The 18,849-nt window shown below is 41.6% G+C and overlaps 1 protein-coding gene and 1 long non-coding RNA gene across 4 annotated transcripts; one reads left to right on the forward strand and one right to left on the reverse strand.

Annotated features, from left to right (window-relative positions):
* The first annotated feature begins 2,636 nt into the window (after positions 1 to 2,636).
* LOC123516037 lies at positions 2,637 to 15,186 on the forward strand. 3 transcript variants are annotated; one of them, XR_006678067.1, is made up of 3 exons: positions 2,637 to 2,661; positions 12,826 to 13,399; positions 15,147 to 15,186. It is a non-coding gene; the product is annotated as an uncharacterized LOC123516037 (long non-coding RNA). The 3 variants fall into 3 exon arrangements; XR_006678068.1 differs by lacking the exons at positions 2,637 to 2,661; positions 12,826 to 13,399 and adding an exon at positions 9,692 to 9,732; XR_006678066.1 differs by lacking the exon at positions 2,637 to 2,661 and having other exon boundaries at positions 12,453 to 13,399.
* Positions 14,055 to 18,265, reverse strand: LOC123516034. The gene is given in 3 exon segments (XM_045275041.1): positions 14,055 to 15,905; positions 15,997 to 16,641; positions 16,644 to 18,265. Coding segments are annotated over 2 exon segments (2,130 nt in total). The 5' UTR covers positions 18,166 to 18,265; the 3' UTR covers positions 14,055 to 15,905; positions 15,997 to 16,033.
* Between the last annotated feature and the right edge of the window lie 584 nt (positions 18,266 to 18,849).

Below are 18,849 nucleotides of genomic sequence, written 5' to 3' on the forward strand. Positions count from 1 at the left end.
CTCTCTCTCTCTCTCTCTCTCTCTCTCTCTCTCTCTCTCTGGTCACTGTATTCTGCATCTTAAGTGTCTGTGGTTATTCCTATCCCTGCATTATCGTTTGCTAAAAGAAGTAATGATAGTACGTAACAAAAAGAAAACAGACAAACATACACAAGCAATAATTATTCTTTAACACGCCCACAAACCATTTTTTTCCTACTTTTTTCTTAGACTCCATTTTCCTTCTCTTCCTCTTTCTCTTCCTCCTCTTTCTTACTCTCCTCCTAACTAACTCCCACTCCTTTCTCATCACGTCTTTCCTTTCTTTCCTCTCCGTCCTCTCTCTCCCTCACTGATATCCTCTTCTTTCCACGCGCTGAAGGAAAACAACAACTCATCGCCACTTACGGGCACTTAGAGGTAAGGGAGCTGCGGCAGAAGTGTGGTTGGAGTCTGAAGCACCGACTTGAGAGAGGAAATGCCCTTAAAAACTCCAAAAAGTTAAGGTTCTTCGCAGGTGCAGGTGAATGTTGAGGGAGGGCTCAGGGGAAGTGTGATGAAACAGTATCATAGTGTACCAAAGCTTCGAGACGGTGTGTGTGTGTGTGTGTGTGTGTGTGTGTGTGTGTGTGTGTGTGTGTGTTGTAGTAATTCTTGTATTGATTTGTATACGCAACAGTGGGTTTTGTCCCTTTTTTTTTCATAAAGCATTCAGTTTTTTTTTTTTTTTTTCCGCCCCGTATGTCCCCACCAAAGCAAGTCCCGGGTTTGTCAGTCTTGCCTTAGCTTTGTATTTACGTGGAAGGAACGAGTGGCCATCGCAAAACTTTCCTGGAAGACTTACCTGGAAGAAGAAATATATTAGCGTAACAGGAAAAGTTATCAGTGTTGCTCCCACGTGTTAGGAGAGATAGGGTGTGAGGCGCCTCATGCCAGCCAGACAGACACACGTGCCCTGCTGCCCACACGCTCCGCAGCCCCCTTCAGGAAGCCAATGCAGCAGGATGTGAAGGTCAGAGATGTCAGGGACTAAATGGTGCATTGCTTGATTCTTTCCTCGTGTCCTTCTCTCCATCAATTCGTCTGTCAATTTATTCAGCCATATACCGAAGTACTGGTCATTCATTCATTCATTCATTCATTCATTCATTCATTCATGTATGTGTTTCTTCTTCTGTTATTCATTATCAGCATGAAGCTTTTCCTCTGTTAACTTGTCTGTCGGTTTGTCTGTTAACTCATCCAGCCATACGTCGAAGTACTAATTTGTCATTCATTCATTCTTTCACTCACTCACATACTTTTTTCTTATCACCAATGGTAATCTTTCCCTCTGTTTGTGTCTGTCACTTTATTAGTCAGTTTATCTAGCCAAGTATCTCTCCACATAAGTCATCATATCATAATCCGCAACACTCTACGGTGTTATACAGCCTTGAATCACAAGTCGCCTTGTAAATTTTATGAAAATAATAATAACAACTAGGATACAACGTAATACAGAGGCCTCTATTCTTGAATTCTTTCTTCTCTCATTTTAAAAATTCCAAAGGCTACAGAGTTGACGAATCTGGTTCTTATTGTGTTTTTCTGATACTGGTTGTGTACAAGCCTTCTAAAATTATGAAATTATGAAAAAAAATCGAAAATTGGAGTAACTTACGCTAAAGCTATCACAATCAGTTGAAAATACACAGAAACATGTGTAAGAATAAGAACCAGTGAAATGAAAATGATCATAACAAACATAGAAATAGAAAAAAGCATGAGAACATAGGAAAACAAAGGAAAGCTACAAGAAGCCATCAGAGCAGCACGTGAGTCCCTAACAGTCCCTCTATGAAACATTCCTACCCATTTCCACCATCCATCCACCTATAAGTTTGTCTAGTACGAAAGTAAGAGAAGTAAAAAAGAAGAACCAATATATGAGGCGTCGTTTTTAGATTGACAGTCTCTACTACGCCGCGAGGAGATCAACAGGTGTTACTGCGGCAATGGTTGTTTTCAGGACGCCGAAATACGGACGTGGCGCTGCATACGTTCGCTGCCTAAACCACAACGCCATGATCACGCATTTCAACCCAACTTAAAATGGACACAATTCTTCACCACACCCACCCACAAAGACACACACACACACACACACACACACACACATGCATTACGGTGGTAAATGCTTAAATACACTTGTTGGTGCTGGTAGTAGTAGTAGTAGTAGTAGTAGTAGTAGTAGTAGTAGTAGTAGTAGTAGCAGCAGCAGCAGCAGCAGCAGCAGCAGCAGCAGCAGCAGCAGCAGCAGCAGCAGCAGCAGCAGTAGTAGTAGTAGTAGTAGTAGTAGTAGTACTTACGTGTGAACGTGCTATAGAATTAAGGTAGCAAAGGTCATAACAACAGCAGTGGAAGTTGTACAGTAGCTACAGATTGGGTTGGACAATACGGAAAGAGTGAGTGGCACTGATCGGACCCAGGGCCAGGGGGCGGCACTGAGGTCTCTGCCCCTATGCCAGTGCCGTGAGGGTCAGGGCCAGGCGAGAGACTCAAGGAAATGACTTCTATTGCCTGGGGAGAAGGGGAAGGAGGAAGAGAGAGAGAGGGAACTGAGGGTGAGGGCATAAAAGGAGGAAAAGGTGGTTAAGTGTTGAGCAGTGTAGAGAGAGAGAGAGAGAGAGAGAGAGAGAAGTAGAAGCGTGAAATCTCCATTACAGCGGAACGATTCACATCAAGGAAAGAGAATACCAAACTGAAATATGAGGGGAATACACGAACAAAAATGACGGGAATGGCGGAAAAAAAAAAAACGGCATATATCAATGAAAATACATATGAACAATCCTTTGGTATTTCCTGTTCGCAATGATAAAACTACGCCACATTATGAAAGATCACAAACTAGGAAATACTTTGTACACACATACAAGGGGGATCTGATTCTATACGCTGACACCTTCCTGCTTATTACAGAGTGACATAATAGACACTCTGCTTTCTCACCACTGCTATTTTCGAAAGTCATAAGAGATAATTAGTAGGATTGTCAAGTACTGTTCCTGTTAAATTGTAGAATAGGTACGGCTTTCAGTATGTATATGTAAGTTTTATTTCATTCTCGTTATTCTTGTTAGAGTCTATACAGATGGTTTGATTCTCCTTTAATTATAACTACTCGTGTGAAAAATATTAACTGCAGTGACTTTCCTATTCTTGAGTGTACGGTATTGTGTCAGGAGAGGTACGATAGAGAAGGAGCAATCATAAAAAACGTAAGGAATATCAGCGTGAACTTTACGTGATTGAAAGGACGCATTGGATATCGTCGATGCAAAATAGAGAAGGAAACGAGAAAGGAGAATGAAAAGCACATAAATAAGAAAGAGAGAGAGACCATAGGAATCACACGCCATCACCCATCACACATCACACAGTACCATAATCATCAGAGACCACTATATATAACCACAAGTAAAAAAAATCATCGAGGGAAAACTGGAAAACATCATTCCCTCGGTCATTTCAGACAATTTATCATCGGCCACACCCTGACCAACCACAGTGCCCACACACCCAACCTCACCCACGAATATCCACTCAAAGGCCAGTATTCTGAAACACTTTGCTCTCTATTTTCAGAGGTCATATAGTTAATCAGGCAGGTTATTAAAAGTGTTTCTCCTCTTAACTCCTTCAGTATTGGGACACATTTTTACCTAGAGTTTTATGTACGATTAGACCACTCTATTGACATTAGGAAAGTTCTATGGAGGTCAGAACATTAATGGCTACAGTCTTCACTATTCTAATTCCCCCCACATATGTTTCTGAAGCTATATAAAATCACCAAATAGTAAGCAAGATTAACGTGGAAAAGCATCATGGTACTGAAGAGTGTAATAACGTAGAAACTTTGATAATCTGTCATTGGAACCATAAAATCAACCTTAAAAACGCGTATCATCTCAGCTAGAACTTTCTGAATGTAGTGAAGGAGAGGTGCAGAAGTGTTTCATAACATGGTACTAAATCTCCAAGGAAACCATAGCGTATTCAGCCCACGTGCCATCATAACGCCCTCTACCCAGCGCCGCGAGTCACTCCGCCCCACAACCCCACCGCCGCCCTGCCCCGCCCCTTCCCGCCGCCACCCCCCGCCGCCCGTTGCCCGTCGCCGCCACTTGACGCCTCGCCTCGTCATGGGAGCGCTCCAAGTTAGGGCGGCCCGTCTTGCTGTTTTCGTTGCCTGATAAGTTATCGTGCACGTCCAGGAAGTGTGTGTGTGTGTGTGTGTGTGTGTGTGTGTGTGTGTGTGTGTGTGTGTGTGTGTGTGTGTGTATTGCTTGGTTATCATTGGTAATTCACACACGCAAGTCAACACACACACACACACACACACACACACACACACACACACACACACACACACACACACACACACACACACACACAAACGTCATTAGTGCTTCTCACATTCCCCAGCTGATCCTGAGAGCATTGTCCTTGTTATGCATCATCACCACTAACACAACTACCACCACCACCACAACAACAACAAAAGGGCATACACTACTGAGACGACAATGACAACAATAACAAAGACGACGAAGATGACGACAACAGCAACAATAACTACAACTGGCAAAAGAAAAAATCACAAGAAACTGAAGGAAAGATTAGACAGATTTTATTAACAGGATGGTAGATGTATAGATTTCTTTTTATGTAAGAGGAGAAAGCTGGCTAAGGGCAATATAATGCAAAAAAAGGCCACTAAGTTACCAGTCCTCTTGCAGATCCGAGAGAGTTAGCTAAAAAAAAAAAAGGGATAAATGGCTCGAAACTGCATTACACAAGAACTCCATTATACAAGTGCGTATACTGCATTATACAAGAACTGTCACGTGGAGGCCAACTGACTTTTTGAGACTTCACTCTGTTCTCTAACCTTTTCCTTGCAGTATACAACAATCCTCGACACTAAGGAACATTGTATGAGATTTTTATAAGTGCCTGCAAGAAAGAAAGGGATTACAATGATAGGTTTTGCAGTTTCTAGCCACTATGATGTTTATAGGCTGCTCTAGAATAAGAATTAAGAAATGTCTCTGTGGTTAGTGATTATGGAAAGATGTGTCAAGTAGCAATGAAAGGATTAAATGAGAAAACAGTAGCAGGTCATTACTAAAACTGCGTGAAGGTTAGTTGTATGAAAGTTAAGGAATGTGAAAGATAAAAAAGAAAGTACTGAAAATATAATAGAAGTCAGTGTAAGCACATAACTGATAATCACGTTGCTACATTGAAATTACATAATCACCCCCTTCAAGGTTGGGTTTGGTTCGATTAAATTAACCTTTATCTTATCCATAACCGAGCAATACTTACGGCCTTCATTTCTGCTTACGGTCATTTCGCCCTCAAGTCAGTTCGCCCTCATGTAGAGTTTGTTGGCCCACACTCAAGCATTTTTTCGCCCCTCACTTAAGTCAGTTCGCGTACATATATTATTCAACTTTGCACAAATCACGTAAAGATAAAACTTTATTAAAACGCCAGAGAAACATCAAAGGATCAAATATATGATTACTAACTTCATCATTCTCTCCCCAGTTAAACAAAAAGGAGTAACTGGAGACATCTTTAACGCCAAACTATCAAAACACAATCATGAACAAGGAAAAATAGGAAATGAACAACTAGAGACATTTTTAACCCCAGACTATTGAAACATAATCCTAAAATAAAATTAAAAATGGAAATGAATAACAAGACATTTTTAACCTCTTTAGTACCATGACGCATTTTCCTATTCATTCTGCTTACCATTTAGTGACTTTATACAGCTTCAAAAACTTATGTGGGAAGTAAAATAATGAAGGCTCTGGCCAGTAATCTTCTTCATGTAAATAAAATCGTCAAATCGTACCTTAAAAGCACGGTAAAAATGTGTCTCAGTATTGAAAGTGTTAACCCCAAACTATCAAAAACACGATTATAAACTAGAAAAAATAGGACATGAACAACTAGAGACATTTTTGAGCCCCAGACTATTGAAAACACGATCATAAAGCAAAGAAAAAAAAAGATGAAATTACTATCTTACAGAAAAAAGGTTATCTATCCACTTTTATATTCCTCTCCCCACCCGCAGCCTAATGATACCCATCCCATTAACTCTGCCTCTCCCATCCCTTCCTCCTCTCTTCCTTTCCTTTCTTCCTAGGACTCCAACAATTAAAGGTAGAGGATGGCCCAAGATTAACACCTGGACCTACTTATTTATTTATCTACGCTTCAATCTGCCTCGTTATCTATCTATCAGCTGCTTATCACTGTTGCGTGTATCACCGTTCCTGGTTATTCTTAATCTTGACCTTCCATTTGTCTTACCTGAGATCAGCCTCTTAACTTCAACCGAATCTCTCTCTCTCTCTCTCTCTCTCTCTCTCTCTCTCTCTCTCTCTCTCTCTCTCTCTCTTAGCCTATTCTTATAACCTTTTTCCCTCCTCCTCCTCCACCTACTACTCCTCCTACTACTCCCACCTAGCCTCCTCCTCCTCCTCCTCCTCCTCCTCCTCCTACAGTTTATTCTCACCCTTCTCACCTTCATCTACTCCTTATCTTCTCCCAAACACCACCACTATCTCTCCTGCCTCCTCCTCCTCCTCTTCCTCCTCCTCCTCCTTTTCGCTTCTTTAAATATCACTATCACAACCATCACCAACATTGCCTCCTCCTCCTCCTCCTCCTCCTCCTCCTCCTATTCTCTTTTATTTGTTCCTCTCCTTCTACCTTCTACTCTTCATCGTCGTCATCTTTCTCCTATTTATTCTTCACCATGTTCGTTTCCTCTCTCACCCTCAGCCCTCTCCCTCTCCCACTCCCTCACTCTCTCTTCCTCTCCCTCTCTCACTCGTGACGCCTCAAGTATTTTGTAAGTATAGGAGTGGCTATTTCCGGCCAGCATTATATACACAACTTCTCGAAGTAGAGTGGCATACGTAGGTAGAGATACACACACACACACACACACACACACACACACACACACACACACACATTTCTATTACAAACAGTCCTGAGCATCAAAGAATATATGGGTTATGTAATTGAAAGCTTTGAACTAATGTATCCACTTCATCATGGCTCTTCGTCTTGCCTCGTCTTGTCTTCGTCTTGGTCGTAAAGTATCACGCGACGCCCAACGGTACTGCGACGTGATTTGTTGTGACACTTTCCACCTTCTTTTTTTATGTAAGAGGGGAAAACTGGCCAAGGGCAACAAAAAAGATATAAAAAAGGCTCACTTACTTGCCAGTCCCCTTACAGATTCGAAGTGGTTAGCCAAAAGTCAGGGATAAATGTCCTGAAACCTCCATCTTAAATGAAATCAGGTCTATAGTATTTCTAGTTATTTTTTTCACAATTTTCCCTCCTCCTTCCATCTCTCTACCCTCGTTTCCTTTCCCTCACTTCCTTAATAGATCTGATTTTGAATTTGACTTGGTGCGAAGCTTTATAACACAAGAGAAACTGAGCCAAAGGGAAGATGCGCTATCAATTCTAATAAACATGAGAAACAAAGAGGAACACCATAGCCAGCAATGTCACGTCCCAGGGAAAGAATGCGTAAATATTGACGTGAAATTCAACTTCATGATACACACATAAAAAAAATAAAAAACAAATTAGAAAGTTGCCAAATCGAAGAATGAACAACACTGACTCAAAACTCAACATTGTCACGTCCCAGAGAGTAAACAAGGCGGTGATGTGAAGAGAAGTTCATGACGCACCTCGGAAACTGACTAAAGGAAAACAGTTATTAATTTTGAAGGTTAAAGAAGGACAGGAAAGGGCCTCTGACGCCATCCAAGTGCCCTGACACCTGACCTTCAAGACAATCAGTCGAGGAGGAGTGTCATGGCGCCGAATATTGGAGGAGGAGGAGGAGGAGGAGATGTAAACAGATGGTGAGAGAGCGAGGGAGGGCTAAGGTAGGTTTACTCGTACTTACTATGGCTATGGCGGAGCAATCTCTCTCTCTCTCTCTCTCTCTCTCTCTCTCTCTCTCTCTCTCATCAGCAGCTGACAGAGTGAATTCACCTCTATATCAGACTAAAACAGTGTGTTATAGGGAGAAAAGATTTAATAATAATAATAACAATAATAATAATAATAATAATAATAATAATAATAATAATGATAGTAATAATAATAATAACGATAGTAATAGTGATAATAATGATAAAGTGAACAGGACAAAAAACAAAAAAGGAAAACAGATAAGGACAATGAAAATCAACACGCGCGCTTAAATCATGTTAAGTGCAGCTACATATGGCGAAGGTTAATTAATTCACTGAACCACCCACCGCTGAGATGAATAACGGAGTGACGTGACTGACTGACTACTGAGTGGTTGCTTAACATTTTGACTGACTCATAATATCGGGCCATATCTAGAAATAAATTAGCCTTTATATTTTTTTTCTCGTTACTGTTGTTTTTTATGACTGACATAACAACATTTTTTTATCTATCGTTTTTGGTGGACGTTCTTCACACAATGCAATAACAACGCCAGGAAGAGATCAACTAACGCAAGAACCTTAAAAAACACATACACGAGGCAAAAAGGGAAGAATAAGAACGCTAATAATGTAACCCTCCCTCTCCTGCCCCATCCCGTTCCCCCATTACCCATTCTCCTATACAGCGCATTTGAGGTCCACCCGTAGAAAGGGAAGCTGTATATGGCACTTGTCTTCCTTAATATAACCCAATTTTCCTTTCAAGAACAAGGGCGTAATAACAGCACCGAGTACGAAGCTTGTCAGACCACATTGAGAGAGAGAGAGAGAGAGTAGAGACTTGCTTAATTCCATGTGACACTTATTTCACTATTCCACTCACTCTTTTCACTCCTATATATATATTTTTTTCTGCTCCTCTTCTGACTTCCCTCTTCATTTGTGTAACCTTTCTCTGCTGTTCCTGTGTAACCTTCTCCTCAGCCATCATCATAAACCTACTTTTTTTTGCCTCCTCATCACTGCTCTTCTCGTGCTCCACCTCCTCTTCCCTGTACACTCCCAGTCCCCCGCCAATTCCTCCCTTAAACGGCCAGGGGGAAGGCGTGGCGGCCATTCATCTCAAGAGTCCCACAGCCACCCAGGCAACCCGCTGCTCCTCTTCAAATAGACGTAAAACGAAGGAGGAAAAAAACGAGAGCTGTAATCAGGAAGGTGGCCAGGTAAGGGGGCCACCTGCTTGCATCGTGTGGTGAATGTAGGGCAAGGGGAGCAGTAAATACTTCAAGATATGGTACCGTGTAAAAACTGGGGGTACTGTATCACTTTCTTAGGGGGGTTTAAGTGATGTATAAATGTACTGTACGCAGGTAGGTATGTTTTAAATTACTGGATTGGCTAGTTCTTTCGTTATTCATCTATTCAATTCATGCATTTGATCGTTGACTGATTGATAGACTGTTAGGTAAAAAAAATATTTAAGAAACATAAATAAATGAATAGATAGACAGAGATAGGTCAATGGATAGACAGATGGGTGATAAACGGATAGATAGATAGATAAATAGATAGATGCATATATAGATAGATAGATAGATGGATAGATAGATAGATAGACAGATATGGAAATAGACATATAGATAGATCGATAGAGAAACGCAAATACTAAAGAATATATCACTATCGAAGAGAGAGAGAGAGAGAGAGAGAGAGAGAGAGAGAGAGAGTGCTGGGAGAGGTGGCCACATCACCAGCAGGGATAATGACATGTCTTCACCGTACCGCTGACAACCTCTCCACGGTGTGTTTTCTCTCCGCCTGCCCTGCCACGCCCCCTGCCATACCCCCGTCCCCAAAACCTATCCCCTGCTGACCGTGACCCTCCGACCTCTGACTCTGGCATTGCATCTTTCTTTTATTTATTTATTTTTCCTGTGAGTGTGTTATCAAAAGTTGCGTCCACCGTCAATGCCAAAACCATGATCATTATTAGCTATACCCGTATTCAGAAACGTCTCTCTCTCTCTCTCTCTCTCTCTCTCTCTCTCTCTCTCTCTCTCTCTCTCTCTCTCTCTAGTCGGGTTCTCAAAGGCCCTTCTGCTGTTATTAATACTCGTAATGTAGAAATCTTGTTAATCTATCATTAAAGCGGAATGCAGTGTAGGTTTTAGAATATTGGTCTTAATACCAGTTAACTAGCATCTTACCACCACCACCATCACCACCGTTAGCACCACCGTTAACCCACTACCATCATGAGCTCTTGTGTACCAAGAAGGATAGGGGATTAAAGACTGCTAAGGAGTTGAAGAGGTTTTCTAACCTCAGTCTCTCTCTCTCTCTCTCTCTCTCTCTCTCTCTCTCTCTCTCTCTCTCTCTCTCTCTCTCTCTCTCTCTCTCTCTCTCTCTCTCTCTGTGTGTGTGTGTGTGTGTGTGTGTGTGTGTGTGTGTGTGTGTGTGTGTGTGTGTGTGTGTGTGCTAACAAGCATGGCACGAAACAAAAACAAGAGTGTGGAAAGAAGGATCTTATTAAAATGACAGACCCGTGAATATAAAAAAAAATAATAATAATGATAATAATGAAAAATACACATTGCGTCACTTCACAAATCACACCATAACAGAGAGAGAGAGAGAGAGAGAGAGAGAGCACGCCCTTTTCCCCAGCATTATTAGAGTCAGGTTGACGTCACCTAGGATGGCGCCAACTGATATGAAGTAGCCAGTGTCACTAACGACAAAATGTATGACATCACCATTCTATTTTCCTTTTCTAACAGACCAGAATCTTAACCCTTTCAATACTGGGACATATTTTTACCATGAGTTTTTAGTGCGATTTGACCATTTTATTTGCACTAGCAAGATTCAATTGAGGTCAGAAGGTTAATGGTCCTGAATCATCACTATTTTAATCCGCACATGATATTCCGAAGCCGCAGAAAATCACCTTATAGTAACCTGAATGAATATGAAAACGTGTCATGGTACTGAGGAGGTTAAACTATACCAATACCCATCACCATCACCTCCTCTCACACCTTATCGTCTCCATCACCTACCTTCCTACTACCTAGAATTTATTGCCCACAGTCCTTCATTTCACTCACCATCGCCTCGCCTAGTCCTTTATAACAATAGCTAGCTCCTCCTTATCTATTGCCGTGGCCACATTCGCGCGTCCTGGTGCTATAAACGTGGATGGTAATACGGGAAAACACAATAAGCAGGCGATTATCCGAGGCTCTGTCACGCCCGAGGTACTGCCAGCCTGTTTCTCGTCCCTTTCCCGGCCTTCCTGTTTCCTTTTAACTTTCACCCCCCACGGGAATTGTGAGAGAAAGGTGCGGAGTAACCGTAGAGAAGCGAGTGACTTTAGAGAATGCATCGAAAAATATGGAACAAGTAGAATGACCGTAGAAAATGCACGACGTTACTGAGAGAAAATGGAAATATGGTAGGCTAACTATGGAAAACTTACTCGCACTGTGAATTTCTGCCTCTTCCAGTGATGAATGGTCACTAAATTCGACAGCTGCAATCTAACTAGGTCTATTGAAGGGATTGAGACCATATGTACCCCCTTGCCAAGCCTCTAAGCCAGCGTGACGTGTTATTGGCTTAGGTCTTCCCGCCTACGCCTCTACAACGGGCGGGCCAGGCAGCAGTGGAGTGGAGAGGGTTGGCTACCTTTGTCCTGTAGTGAACTCATAGAAAGTGATAATGTAAAATTGGAATCTGGTTAGTGTTATGAACTTCTTGCCTTCACAGAGAGAGAGAGAGAGAGAGAGAGAGAGCTGAACATCTGTTTATACTATTTACTCTGGATTGAAGGAGATGATTGAAGGAAACATGGGGGATGACCACGAGGGGCAGATGGTGTGTGTGTGTGTGTGTGTGTGTGTGTGTGTGTGTGTGTGTGTGTGTGTGTGTGTGTGTGGCTTGATTGGCCGCCGATACTCGGATGGAAGAGGAGGTGTGAAGTGAGGTGGTTGTAATCTCTCTCTCTCTCTCTCTCTCTCTCTCTCTCTCTCTCTCTCTAAAGTAATAACTTCAATAAAGAAAACGTCAGTGAAACGCAACTTCTTTATAATGCCTCTTTTTATTTGTAGAAATACAAATCCTTTTTTTATCTTTCTTATTATCATAACATCCGTTACGTATCAAATCATATCAAAGTTAATTGTTGTTTTATCTAATTCGAACGTTTTCATTACTCTTTTCTCCTCTCAGAGAGAGAGAGAAAGAAGGGGGGAGATGATAGTTTATATCAAGGATTCTATATTCCTTGATTTTTATTGTTGCAGCATAATTTTACAGGCTTGGGAAGTGTATATGTGTGTGTGTGTGTGTGTGTGTGTGTGTGTGTGTGTGTGTGTGTGTGTGTGTGTGTGTGTGTGTGTGTGTGTGTGTGTGTGTGTGTGTGTGTGTGTGTGTGTGTGTGTGTGTGTGTGTGTGTGTGTGTTGTGTGTGTGTGTGTGTGTGTGTGTGTGTGTGTGTGTGTGTGTGTGTGTGTGTGTGTGTGTGTGTGTGTCGTACATATGCTGTTAAATGATGTAAACTATCATCATCTTAACACTAAAAACTTGGCAGATTTGTAACTTTATCGCAGTGCTGAGGCGAATGCTGAGCCGGGGCTTTGAGCTGCCCTCCTCATGCAGCGCGGCTTACCTTTCTCATATATGTTTGTAACTACACCACCCACCACCTCCATTCCGGTTCCAGCCGTCATTTCACATGGCTTTGCACGTGTATTTTTCTGCTTAGGTTCAGCAGTATCTGTTAAACGTGCGTGTGTGTGTGTGTGTGTGTGTGTGAGAGAGAGAGAGAGAGAGAGAATACAGGAGTCTTACAAGGAGTGTCACATCCCCACACTCCTACACTCCTGCATCCCTCCCCCTACCCTGACGCCTCCTCAAGTGTAGTCTCAGCCGCTTCCGTTTCCTTTGTAGCCGCAGCAGTCCGGCAGCTGGGTGGCGCCTCGGACCGTTGTCCTGTCTAAAAGCGTCCGTCTGTGGGGAGTGCTTCACACCCCCTCTGTTATCTTTGTTCAAACTCGTGTAAGAAAGGGTCTATGGGGGGCTGGTAACACAACTAGAGCAAGCACGTTCATTATTTATCATTATGAGTGTACGTAGCGCATCATCAATTGTCTTATAATTTATTACTTATGAATTATTTGGAACCTTGGAATAGGACGAGAACGGGGACATGGACGAGTGTTGTTGTTGTTGCTGTGGTGTGGTGATGGTGGTGGTAATGACAGATATGATAGAAGCATTACACATGACAGACTCACTCACGTCCCTTGATGAAAAGTTGTTATTAAGGTCATACTTACAAGGTGAAGAGAGAGAGAGAGAGAGAGAGAGAGAGAGAGAGAGAGAGAGAGAGTATCCTTTGTTCTCTCCACACCTAGCTAGAGTCTTTCTCCCTTCCACTTCTCGCTCCTTTAAAGAAAATAATAAACTCTAAACCTGCCACGTTGAGCCAGTGGAGGCGTGAGGTGAAGTGTAAACAAACCGACGGTAAAGGTTACTCCAGCATGGACGCGTGATGAACACACACACACACACACTTGTCAGCCATGTTACGAGTGCTTTCCACCATTTTGTTTTTTGGTGATCTATTTCGACCAGAGAGAGAGAGAGAGAGAGAATACACATCATTGCTCAGTTATGCTTACCTCATACTTGGAGACGCATCCTTCAGTCTAACCTGGCATCAGAGAGTCGCCCAGCACACCTTTCAGTATTGAAGTAACGTAACACTACAAGATGCTCATTAAAGGTGAAGATTGTGAAGGATACCCACGCCATTCAACAGCACGCTCGACCACATGAAGCAAGACTGAACAAGACTGGTTCACTTTACCATTCACAATCTTTCGTTTCGTTAGTCTCGAGGTGGTATTTTGAAACGCTTTGCTCTCTCGCCATCATAATTTCCAAAAGCCACAGAGATTATCAGCCGGTTTTTAATTACGTTTCTTTTGTTAGTATTGTAGAACTCTTGTCTATTTTTTGCTTGGACAATAAAAAGACGTTGCAAAGTTGAAATAAATCTTTTATAATCTATTTATTATTTACCACAATGCTTTTCCTTCGCCTAACTGTGTTCACTAGTAAGCAATAATGATGATGTCAATGAAAACCACTGATATTCGTTTGCCTAAACCATTTAAACAATATGAAGCAAGGTAAAGCATAGAGAAGTAGAATGAAAAAGAAACATTAGTCTTGCATAATCTTTAGCAATATGTCCTCCGTGTACTGTTGACGTCTGCTTCGTGTGATGAAGATAATGTAAAGTTTGTTACACACACTCTCTCTCTCTCTCTCTCTCTCTCTCTCTCTCTCTCTCTCTCTCTCTCTCTCTCATTCAAATAACGTTTCTTGAATATTTGTTCCTAATCATCCATCATATCTGGTAATATAAAGCCTGTTTTCTTTTTTTTTTTTTTTTTTTTTTTTCAACGGCCATAGTTGCTCTTGTGTACTGGGTCCTTCTTTCCTTGTTTCTCCTCCTTTCTTTATTTATTTGTTTTACCTCACTAATTTTCCTTCAGCAGCACCGACATCTTGAGTTACATTAACATTATGTGAGGGAAAACGGGAGGCCACGATCTCTCGCCCTCAAAATATATGATGTTAAGCCAGGAATAATTGGACTAGACCTTTTGGAAAGGAAAACAATACAAAATAGAATGAGTGTATTAACACCAAAGAGACAATATGATAAACAACCGAACCACTGCTGTCGTGTGCGAAGAGACGGCGTGCTGTTTTCAAGTTTGTTTCTTTTCTTAGTAATGTAGACATATTGTTAATCTGAGGCTACAATTGTATAAATACTTAAAAACCAGTTGAAACATTTGGAAAGATAGCGGAAGTGCAGCGCAGAAATATTTCAGAGTAATTATTTGCCTAATGGGGATGAGAAATTTTTGTCCTGAGGTGACGAGGCATGATGGCAGTGAGTGTTCGCGAATGTCGAGGATATAGAGAACAACAGATAAATATTGTGACTTCTTTTATGGCGTAAATTTCCACAATTTTAGAATTTTAGCAGCACAACTAGCGTGCGTACGTGAAAAGGTGCAAGACTGAACACCTTCGATATTGCTGACAAGTATTCAAGGAGAGAGAGAGAGAGAGAGAGAGAGAGAGAGAGAGATTCATGCATGCACGTCCAAAGATTTGTCTGTTCAGACATACAATTTCACTGCATTATTGAATTTCTTGTGTTCATCATGTTTGATAATTACAAGCGTTCCCTTCTGTTCTCTTACTACCGTTATTTTTAACTAATATATAATAACCCCACCGGAAGGGTGGGGGGGACGGCTTAGTGTGACCAAAGAGTACTGGTATTCACTATTCAGCCAGGCACAGAAAAGCTTTGGCTTCTCATCAGGATTAATTTCAAAATTCATAGATTTCATTTGTTAGGTACTTATGGGTGTTATTATTTATTTTTTTTTTTTCATTAACGGTGCAGAATTTTGGTTAAACTACCACTGGAATTACGAAAACGCTCTTGAAATTTCTTATAACTTCCATGAGAGACTGTCGGAAAGCAATCGAGATAAGATTCTGGGAATTTGGGATGCGATCCCCGGCAATGTTGCAGACTCGATGCAATGCGCCACCAAACCACCCGAGGTAACTGTGTTTCAAACGATGCTCAAGAAGTAAGTGATAGTAATTAAAGAAAAATCACACATCGCATTTTTTCTTTAATGTACGTTGCGTGTTTTTTTTCTTTTTCTTTTCTTTTCTTTTCTTTTTTTTCTTCTTTTCACAGGTGCTAGAGGTTCTTTTGATGCAGTCCTGTACAGCGGCAGGCACTTTCAGTACTGGATGTATGATGTTTTCTGTTGCTGATCACTTGTACTGGCTGAAAAGACTGTAAAAATATCACATCACATACTCTATTCATAGTTATATCGATTCAAAAACCAGTTTAAAAAACTATCAACTTTACTCACAATTATGATTTAGACTTAGGGCGACACTGTTCAGTGTTTAAGGAGACGTTGAGGGCCTGATCATCATGGTGGAGGTGCGCAGGTACTCCCTGTTGCGCCAGGTGTGCCAGTTGATGCCAATGCTACTGCCTTCCGCTTGCTTCCAGTGTGGGCCGTTCAGGTTGGACCACGAGCAACAGTTGTACCACCAGCCACCGCTCTTCCACAGCAGAGCACAGTTCGTGTCATCCGCTAAGTCGTTATCTCTGTCGTAGGTACTGAACTTCATGCCGTCGGCCGTGAAGCTGTCAGCCGTGTTTCTGTTCGTCAAGGCGTCCCCTGCTGTACCACGGTAGCCTGAGACGTGCAGGCGGAAATCTTGATCCTCACCTTCGACGTAGAAACGCCTGTAGTGGGCATAAGCGGAATTGCCATTATAATCTGTAATCTCAATCCGCAACTCGTACTGTCTGGTGTTAGTCCAAGCGTGTAAATTCTGCAGCCCAACCCAGTATTCTGTTTCCGGTGTGCCAAAGCCTACCCTGTAGTCGTGCCAACTACGCTGAAAGTCAACAGGTGTTGGGTGAGGCTCACGTCTCTGCACCACTGTCCAGCCGCCGCCTTCTGTCTCCATGTTGCACAGCACTCGGACCGGCCTCTTCCCCCGTGCTCCAAGTATAATGTCTGTGGCTCAAACTCATCTTTTATATTAATCAAATCAGAGCAGTCTACTGCAAACAACCTATCGTATATAGATTTTGTTTGCTCTTCGAGTGCATATATTCGATATTCCAAGGATGCGAGTGTCGTCTTGTACGCCTCGTGGACTGTTCTGTCAGTCTCTAGGCAACACTTAGTAGCGATACTTCCACAACAGCCCTCAGGAATCATTTGTTTTTTACATTTTTTTTCATTCGAGCCACACTCAAGATTTAGATTCCTTTCATGTTTTTCTGTTACGGGTACCTTGCACACATCTTCATCATTCTCTGTCGTTGTTTCTGACTCATCAATTGAATTCACCCGTCCGAACCTGCCGAAGACCCTTGGAGAGGATGAGTCCGGCGACACAGCTTCCTTGGCGCCACCGGCAATGGTTGTCGGTTTGTTTAGCGAGTCGTGTTTTGCGGGTGTGGTACTTGTCGGTATATCGTTAGTGGTTTTATCTGTCGCCACGTCGTTATCTTTGGTCTTTATGTACGTGCTCTTTGGGGGAATGAGCATTCTAGCTCCTATAATCGGCAGGAGAGTAGTTGTCGGTGTGTCGGCTGCTGTATCAGTCGGTGTCATTGGTTTGGGAGGGCTCGCTGGCTCATCGGCTGCTGTATCAGTCGGTGTCATTGGTTTGGGAGGGCTCGCTGGCTCATCGGCTGCGGTTTCTGTGGGTTGTTTGGAAGGGTTCGATGGTACGTTGGCTGCAGTGTCTGCCAGTGTTGTTGGTTTCGTTGAGTTTGTTAAGTTGTAGGCAGAGCGTGCCTGTGCCTCGTCTTCCAAGGCAGGAAGTTTTGCTGATGATATTTCATGTACCTTACTTCGCTCCGTTGCTTCATGCTGGCGAGAGCCTTCCTCTTTCTCGTCATCAGAGTTGTTCTTCATTTTTTTGTGTTTCTTTTCGTTTTCTACATCATCCTTTTTAGAGACACTTTTCTCTTCCTCATCACTAGATTTGTTCTTCAAGTTGCTTCCTTCTTTTCCCCCCTCTGCTATATCTTTTTTCCCCATCCTAGCGTTGCTCTGCTGTGTGCTGTCTTTCTTTTTACTCTCTGCTGTGCCGTCACTGAAAGTGTCTCTCATTTCCTCATCACTCTTCGATGTGCTGTCTTTTGCTTTGCTTTCTGTTATGTCCTTATTTGAGCTGCTTTCCTCTTTCTCGTCTTTAAACTTGTTCCTCTTTTCCTCGTCATTAAAACTTTTCTCCTCTCCCTCATCACTAGACTTGTTCTGTGGAATACTGCCTTCATCGTTGCTCTTTGCTGCGTCGAACTTCGTGGCGTTTACCTGCTCCTTGCCTCTTGACATCTGCTGCGTTGTGTTGCGCTCTTCATCAATGCTCGTCACTATGGTGTTGTTATCAGTATCAAGCTGACTGACCTCAGACACTCCTTTATCCACACTGGAAACAGTGAACGGTACCACCCTGCATATACCCATCAAAATCAAGAACACTACTGGCCATGGTGCACCGGCCATATTTCTAGGTAAATATCGGGTGACGTTTTCCGATGACTTCTAAGTAAAGGGCAGGAGGAGGAGCACAGTGCCAGCGTGACCTCATTGGCGGAATGGCGAGCGAGCACTGCACCAGCACTACCATGATGTCTACCACCTTCCAGAGGGGTGACAAACTCTCTCTCTCTCTCTCTCTCTCTCTCTCTCTCTCTCTCTCTCTCTCTCTCTCTCTCTCTCTCTCTCTCTCTCTCTCTCTCTCTCTCTCTCTCTCTCTCTCTCTCTCTCTCTCTCTCTCTCTCTCTCTCTCTCTCTCTCTCTCTCTCTCTCTCTATATATATATATATATATATATATATATATATATATATATATATATATATATATATATATATATATATATATATATATATATATATATATATATATATATATATATATATATATATATATATATATATATATATATATATATATATATATATATATATATATATATATATATATATATATATATATATATATATATATATATATATATATATATATATATATATATATATATATATATATATATATATATATATATATATATATATATATATATATATATATATATATATATATATATATATATATATATATATATATATATATATATATATATATATATATATATATATATATATATATATATATATATATATA

This window comes from Portunus trituberculatus, chromosome 40 (genome assembly GCF_017591435.1).
Source record: "Portunus trituberculatus isolate SZX2019 chromosome 40, ASM1759143v1, whole genome shotgun sequence".
Classification (NCBI taxonomy): domain Eukaryota; kingdom Metazoa; phylum Arthropoda; class Malacostraca; order Decapoda; family Portunidae; genus Portunus; species Portunus trituberculatus.